This window comes from Malaclemys terrapin, chromosome 8 (assembly GCF_027887155.1).
Source record: "Malaclemys terrapin pileata isolate rMalTer1 chromosome 8, rMalTer1.hap1, whole genome shotgun sequence".
Classification (NCBI taxonomy): domain Eukaryota; kingdom Metazoa; phylum Chordata; order Testudines; family Emydidae; genus Malaclemys; species Malaclemys terrapin.
The window spans coordinates 45,319,941-45,328,241 of NC_071512.1; the positions used below are offsets into that span (position 1 = coordinate 45,319,941).

Consider the following 8,301-nt stretch of genomic DNA (forward strand, 5'->3'; position numbering starts at 1 on the left):
GAAAACCTCTTCTCAATGTGCAGCAGTGCTTGAAGCAGCAGGTAGCATTAGAGAGCATAAGGAATGGCCTGGAAAATACTGACTTGATCTGCAGTTCTATATGGCAGGGCCGTGCCCTTAGCTAGAGTCCTGGGTTCAGTTCTGGTTTCCATCGCCAAAAAGACTGAACAGAAACCGAGGGGTGCCAGAGACAGGAGATGAGAATGGTTAAAGGCATGAAATTGGTCCAGAAAGAGAGAGAATTAACTGAGTGAGACTGTTTAGACATCACTAAGGCTACAATTTTATCATGGAGGTTGCGGAAGTCACGGAATCTATGACTTCCAGAGACATCTGTGACTTCAGCCCTCTGTGGTTGGGAGCTGCGGGGTTCCCCTGCCGCCCACCACAGTTTGGAGCTTGGGTGGCCCCACTGCCCAGGTGTCCCATAGCTCCCGGCCACCGCAGGCGGCAGGGGGACCCTGGAGCTCTGAGCTGGGGACCCATGCAGGCGGTGTGGGGACGCTGCAGCTCCCCATTTTGTCATGCATATTTTTAGTAACAGTCATGGACAGGTCATGGTCTTCCATGAAGTTTTCTTTATTGACTGTGACTAGTCCGTGAGTTTTACTAAAAATATGCATGACAAAATGTTAGCCTCAGACATCACAACTCCACAGAGCTTCCCACAGCTGTCCCCAAACCGGCTCCAGCTGCGGGGAGATAGGGGCTCGGAGCTGCAGCCCTGATATGGTAAGAGCTGTGGAGGTAGCTGTGTGGAGTCGCAGCTCCTCCATCTGCCCTGGCGGTGGGTTCCAGTGGGTGGAGACATGGGATGGGGGCTGCTCTCCTTGGGCCCCCCACACAGCCCAGGTTAAAGCCGCATGGACATCTATGAGGGGCCTGGTTCTCTCCACCTGCCTTGAGTGGGGAGCTTGGGGGGCGGAGACATGGGCAGGGGGCTGCTTTCGGCTCCCTGGCCCTGCTCCAGCTTCCCACTTGGCCGGGGCCTCAGGGGGAAGAGGAGGGGAAGGGCCCCTCACTTTAGGGATGGCTCTGACGCCCTTGCACTTTTTAAAGTAGCACTTGGTAATCTGATGAAACTGACATTGCCACAAAAAGTTCTCTGCCTCTTGTCGAGGTGGTTTTATTTTGTCGTCAAAGCAGGAAAGTTTTGTTGGCGTGCACACCTCCGCTGTTTTATCGGCAAAAGCTGCAGAAGAAGGGTGTTTGCTGTAGGGTAGCAGTGGGAATAAGATCTAGGTCCCAGGTGAGGCAAATGCTGACAGATTTGGCACAGCAGCAGCAGCAATGCGAGCTGGGCCCCTGGTGATGAACAGATATTGGCTGGGGGATCTGGCACAGCAATGGGATCAAACCCAAACCCTAGAGACTCTAGCTCAGGGTGGGCAAACTACAGCCTGCGGGCCGGATCCAGCCCCTCAGGGCTTTGGATTCGGCCTGCACCGCCACCGGCACCACATCCTTGCGGCGCCCCAGACGGGGTGGGGGTGGGGGAAGGGCTCCGTGCGTTGCCCCTGTGTCTAGGCAGCGCCCCCCGCAGTTCCCATTGGCCGGGAACAGGGAACCACGGCCAATGGGAGCTTCGGGGGAGGTACCTTGAGGTGCTCCTTCCTGCACATCGCACCCCCTCCCAAACCCCACACTCCCTCCCACACCCCAACCCCAAGCCCCGGCCCGGCATACCCTTTCCCCACCCAGATGTGTCCCTCGGCCCAAAATGTTTGCCCATCCCTGCTCTAGCTGCAGGTTTGCTTGAGCCCATACATTCTGCCATGGGAGCTGGACCTCTCTCCAGTGCTTGACACATCCCAGCTCTCCACTCTCCTGTGGAATCCATGTGCAAGGATGTGAGGAGGCTGTGTGGGCACAATGAAGATGACCCTTCCCCTCCTGGCTCCACAGCTCACCTGTGCGCAGGCTGTAGGCCATAGATTGCATGGTTGAATTTTGCATTCAGTTTCTTTTCTGTAAAGTAGTTAAGCAGGGATAGAGGCACAATGCGCAAGAGGAATTCTATATAGCGAGTGACATAAATTGTGTCCATGGGGTACCCTTCTTCTCCAATCCGACCAAGTATCCATGCACCCCGCCTGGTGCTAAAGAAGATCTGAAAGAGGGAGAAAGAAGAGCTGTTGGAAACCACAGGCCTTCAAGTGACTTGCCAAGAGCCTCTTTGGCCAAGAGCCATTCTCATGGCAGCGAACGGTTCACTTCTATATGTGCTTCTTTATAATTAAGGCTGCGAGTCTGTCATGGAGGTCACGGTTTCCATGACTTTCTGGGATCTCCGTGAATACCACAGCTGCAGTGGCTGGTGTGGCTGACCCGGGGCTGCCTGAGCAACTGGCCCCTGGGCCAGTCACACTGGCTGCTGCTGGGGCTGCTGCTGGCATAGCCCTGGGCAGTGACAGGTGCGGCTGGCCCTGGGGGCCACCGGAGCAGGAGTGATCCCGGGGGCAGCCCCAGATCAGTGGTCCTGGAGCAGCAGCAGTGCCCTGGGGATCGCCCCCTCAGAGCAGCAGAGGCAGCCCGCAGCTCCAGGAGCAGCTAAGATTTAGTCATGGGTATTTATAGTAAATGTCGTGGACAGGTAATGGGCCTGTGAATTTTGGTTTATTGCCCTGTGATCTGTCCATGCTTTTTAGTAAAAATATCCATGGCTAAAACTTAGCCTTACTTGTAATTATTAGATAGGGGTGGCATTTAAGTATCTTGATCATATTAAACAAAAAGAGGTTCCCTGCCCCAGAGAAAGAACAGGTGGAGACAGGCAGCCAAAGAAAACGATGAGATAGTGCTGGTCAGCACGATGGCCAGTGGTTTCGGAAAACCAGTTGCCTAATAAGGAGCACAGCAAAGCAGAGTTTTAAGAAGGGATTCACAGATGGTTATGGGAAGTTCCTCCCAGAGTGAGGGCAGGATGGGAGAAAGTATGAAGGAGCTTGTTTGGATATTGTGTAAGTGGGTGATGAAAGCTGGCATTATCGGAAGAATGGAGGCCAGTTTGGACACCTCTATAGGTCTAAAAGGGCCCTGACTTTCCCTAAGGGACCATGTCAGCTGGGAATTGGCAGAATGGAGCTGGGCTGTGACATGCTCCTCTGCAAGGCTGGGGTGAGGGCAGCTGGTGTAGCAGCTGGCTGCAGAGAGCTCCCCAGCTCCACTAGAAGAACTCTCCTCCAGCGAGCTACAGATAGAGTCTGGACCTCTTGTGCTGCTCAGGTAGCACCAAGTGGCTGCAACTCAGGGAGATGGAGTAACGTGAACTGTGTCCGGGGCACGTGCCCCGTCCACAACAGAACTGGAATTCAATGGCTGTTTGTTGGGAGCAACATAGACTCAGAGATTTATTGGCCTTGCTCACTCAGGTTGTGGGGTATTTTAGCAGATGGTAACCCCTGTAACACAGCAGGTGTGGATTCTCAATTCAGCATTCCCCCAGCGTGGGCTGTAGGCCTGATGTCTCTGACAGGCTCCCTAGGCAAAGCAGAGCGGGTATGAACTTTGATGCATAGCAGATTGAGCAAGTCTGCATGGGTGGGCCTTCCAGATCTGCTCCCCATTCCTCACTGCCCCCCTCTGTTGCCCAGTCTGCTGGCAAACCATTGAAATCAATGGGAATTCCACATGGGGGGGAAAACACAGGAAGTGGAAGATTTCCCCAGTGTGGATTGGAGAGGGGAATGCCCCCCCCCTGCTTTTAGCTGCACTCTGACGGGGAGGTGTAGCCATGTGGGGGCACAGCACGGGAGGCCGGGGGGGGGGGGGCGGGGGAAGGGGCAGAGCACTCGGCTGCTGAGTCAGCAGAAGTCACACAGTGATGGGCCACAACATTCTGACTGTTCTGTGGTGTAAAATAATTCCCTAAACCAAACCTGATCTGCGGTGTGGCTGAGCTCCACTGCCAGGTCTGTTCCTGAATTGCCAGTGCCGATCACAATGACTCTCTTCCCCGAGAACTCCTGGGGCTTCTTGTAATCCCGACTGTGGAAGTAGCGGCCTTTAAACTTTTCGATCCCTCCAAAGAAGGAGCAGAGCAGCTGTGGGCGTGCCCTATGCCTCCTGCATTGTCCTGGGGGTCTGAGATTCAAGGGAATAGCAGTTTGAAACACTGAGTAAAAAATCCCTTCCCTATCAGTGGAATCAAGGGCCACATCCTTGGCATGTGTGATATCATCATCTGCTTGTTCTCCAGCCAATCAGAGTGCCCAGGAATAGAGAGGACCCCTCGATTTCCAATGCAAGTGACAAGCAGAAAAAAAACATTTTCAAAATGGCTTTCAGGCCTTTGTACAAAATGAAGCAAAGGAGGGTAACTCTGCCCCCACCCTACACACCTTGTGAGTCAGCTTTAAGCCCATGTACACAAGGAAACTGGCCAGTTAATTACAATGATTGTTATGATTAATAACTAAAATAATCCCTAGCTTTCCATCAGAGGAATTTAGAATGCTTTACAAAGGAGGTCAGTAGCAGCATCCTCATTTTACAGATGGGGAAACTGAGGCACGGGGCAGTGAAGTGATTTGCCCAAGGTCACCCTTGGGCACTTACTAGAGCTAGAGCTGGGAATAGAAGCCAGGTTTCCTGGGTCCCAGGCGCACAAGGGCACACTGCCTTTCCTGCTTTTTAACAGGACTCCCGGTCTGGTGGTGATGACAGACTAACAGCATGACAGAGAGTGTGACTCAGTGCTGCGTTCTGCACCTGTGCTGCAAGCAATCTTGACCTAGCTGCACTAGCAGGGCAAGCATTTTCAAAGTAGGTCCCAGAATGAATGGCTGAAAATCAGCATCTAGGGTACTGAAGGCTCCATATCTTAGCAATTAAGCCCTCAACTGTCTTAGCAAATCAGCCCTGGATGGTGGAACTCAGTTTCTCATCGGGGATGGTATGCCACTGTAGTGATCTGGTCCTGGATTTGCTTTCCTTGCACGTTTGATCCCTCACCACCACTGTGAGTCACTGCTGGATCAGCAGCCCTGGAGACTCAAGTCCTTTAGTGACCCCTTGCAGGTGCAGCAGAGGCAGAGGCATGTAAAATTTGCCCCACCATACCCCTCCTCAGGTACAACACAGGCCTCAGACCTGTGAGATATCCACACACATAGCACCCCTGCCCCAGGTTCCACAGTGCTCAGCATTGGGTTAACTCAGCTCCCAGTGATGTCCATGGAAAGAGAGTTGGGTCAATGCTGAGTGCTCTTGTAAATGCTGCCTCCAGGACAGACCTGTGCATCCACCAGGAGCCTCTGCAGACCTGCCGCCGTCTCCATCAGGAAACCCCTCTGGTCCCAGGCCACATGAGGGGATTGGAACTAGAACATAATGTATGGTGATGCAGAGAGACATAAAGGGTTTAGTATTAGTTTTGTACTTCGCATCCTACCTGGGAAGGAGTCCAGTGGCAGATGGGCGTTGGTGTGATGGCCGGTGCAAACCATGACTCCATCGAAGACGGCTGACTCCTGCTTCCCCGCAGTCTCCGTGACAATGTCCCACTGGCCCGTGGTGGAGAAATCCGGGCGTTTTGTCACACTGACCACAATGGTCTGGAAGGAAAAGGGCACTCAGAGCTGGCACCAGGGAATTTCATCCGTTCCCTTGGAACGGAGCCCCTGACACTAACCTCCTCCGCATGCCAGAGTCAGCAACCCAGACAGACAGCACAAGGCCAGCGCACAGCTGGGATCAGTAGCAGGAGGCCAGCTGGGCTCTGCTGGGTTTTGCCTCATGGCCTCTGTGGCTCACTGGCTCCCACAGGGAATGGGGCTATGGTGGTTCCTGGGAGCTGGGCTGTAACTTCCACCAGGCAGCCCCCAGACAAAAGGAGGTCCCAGAACAGCTTGTCTGGCTCTCTCTGCTCCATGAGTGTGAGGTGTTTCCTCAGCAGGAGTGGGGATTCTTTCATCTAGATTTGGCACACCTGTGTGTGCATGTGCACACACACACACAACACAAACACACAGAGTCCTACCCGTGCTCGCTGGGCCAGCTCTCCTCCCCTTGAAGTGAATGTATTTCAGAAGGTCGAAGTAGTCAGCGTACATGCGGAAAAACTCCATGATTTTGGAGTTGTGCATGTAGTTGGGGAAATCATCTGGGATGGGGAAGTCACTGAAGCACATTATCTCCTTGGAGGTGCTGATGATGAGAGATTTGTAGATGCTGGCCCTGCCCTCTTCGGGATTCTCCTGCAGGGAGCAGAACATTATAGAGTGTAACACCTGCCATGTGACCTCCCACAAAGTAAAGCTCTAGAAATCCAATAACAAGGCCCCCTTACAGATGGTGAATGACAGTCACACAGAAGTTTGTTCTTGTCACATGAGATTAGCACGGGGTGCAGTGGGAACACAATGACGTTTCTTTAAGTGCATTGGAAATCCTGCTGCAATCCTACACACACCCTATGGAGATGACTCCCTTACGTACATGCCAGCTACTCACTGGCATGTATCTATCAGCATAAACATTACGATAGCCAAAACTCAGGGGAGTCTGGTCATCTTCAAAACTAAGCAGCTGTAGCCAGCACTGAGCGGGAAGGCGGGGCAGCAGAAACAAGATGTAACATGGATGTGAAGGACAGAGGGGGGCCTTCTTTAACTCACACCTTCGGCACGTTGGTTACGCCACTGTGGGCTCCCTCACACATTAGTAAGGGCCTGATCCAAAGCCCCTAGGGTCAGTGGAAAGAGTCCCATTGACTTCATTGGCCTTTGGGTCAGGCCCGTAGCAGGTGCACTGAGGCCTAAGGGAGCTTGAAGCCTGGTCTCTATGAGAGTGTTTATACAAACTCTTCCCCCATGGCTAGAACCGGCTCAGCAGCACCTGGCTCCTCCAGCCCTTTTCAGTGCCACACCGATTATACCAGCTGCATTGGGGCTCCCTGGGGGGCTATGTGCAGCACAGCTGAACTGGTGTTAGCAGCGCTGGAGATCTTTGTACAGCTCCCTAGCACGGTAAGGCTGTGGTGGAGTCTGACACATGGCTACTGGCCCTGCATTGTTTTGCTGCTAAGCAGAGGTTGGAGCATGCAGAGAAATGCTTGTCGAGAATGTTCTCCCGGGGGAAAGGCTGGAAACACTTTCATTTCTACCCCACCAAGCGAGTCAGGATTGAGAGAAACTTGGACCCACCTCAAATCGCCAGAGCCCTCCAATGTCGCCACTTCTCTCGAAGGAGGTGGACTCCAGCCCCTCGCCCAAGCAGCATTTAATGGAGCTCAGTCCACAAACGCCAGCTCCAATAACTGCAACCCTCTTCTGTGCCATGCCGTCCGGCCTCAGAGCGCTTTGCCAGCCACCTGGGAGAGGGGAAACCTTGGCCATATCCCTGTTGACGCAGTTCAGAGCTGGAGGAGTCGCAATCGCTTGCCAGCTCTGAATGAAGGAACAGCCTAACTCAGAGCAGCTCTATGATCGGGCTGTCTGAGGCCAGGGCTACACTGGAAAGTTTTGCTGGTATAGTGATGTCTCCCAGGGTTGTGATTCTATGGTAAAAGCCCTACCTTATGCGCAGTTATACCAGCAAAACAGTGCTTGTGGGGAGCTGATCTGAGCTACCCCAGCACAAGCATAGCAGTTGTGTCTATATTAGGCGGGTTTGCCGGGATAGCTATCCCAATGCAGCGGAGGGACCGTTCTGGGGCTGCTCTCCTGCTGAGGATACAGCAGCATAAAGAATATCATGCTACCCCAGACAGGATTTACAGGCTTCCCCGAATGAAGTAACAACCTGAGTCAGGGCGGCTCTTTGATTGGGCTGTCTGAGGCACGGAGTTCCTGGGCAGGGAGGCCACTCCTGGGCTTCTCTCCTGCTGAAAATGCTCAGCTGCATAATAAAGTAATTACTACACTAGCAGACAGGATTTACAGGGTTCCTGCAGCTGCCCTGCCACACTTCAGCCCCTTCGCGGCCTCCCCAGGAAATGGGGGCTCTTTCATCATCCCCACATCGGACCATCCCCCTGCCCTGCAATTAATTCTTCACCCATCCCCCAAAGAAATCCTCTCTCCTCGAAGTCCCCCATCAATTCTGCCCCCACATCTGTTCTGCCCCCAGGCCCATCATCAGTTGTGCCCCTAGCCTGCAAGCAAGTCTGTCCCACTCAATTCTACTCCCCAGCCTCATATCTGCTCCTCATGCTGCTCCAAGAGCTCTTTACCCCACCTGTCCAGGCCAGGTGCTGAAGGGGGGAGGGGAGGGGACAGAGGCACTGTCCTATCCCTATTGCTCACAGGATGGGGAGTAGGGGGCAGAGCTGCTGCGTCCCTCTGCTCCTCCTCCCCACCT

At 53.6% G+C, this 8,301-nt stretch overlaps 1 protein-coding gene across 1 annotated transcript; it reads right to left on the reverse strand.

The window, feature by feature from the left end:
* Positions 1-1,906: 1,906 nt before the first annotated feature.
* On the reverse strand, positions 1,907-7,280 carry LOC128842146 (flavin-containing monooxygenase 5-like). Its single transcript, XM_054037910.1, has 5 exons — positions 7,146-7,280; positions 6,000-6,197; positions 5,393-5,555; positions 3,879-4,021; positions 1,907-2,110 (listed from the first exon to the last, which is right to left on the reverse strand). The coding sequence occupies exons 1-5, from the start codon at positions 7,278-7,280 to the stop codon at positions 1,907-1,909; spliced, it is 843 nt and encodes a 280-aa protein (XP_053893885.1).
* Between the last annotated feature and the right edge of the window lie 1,021 nt (positions 7,281-8,301).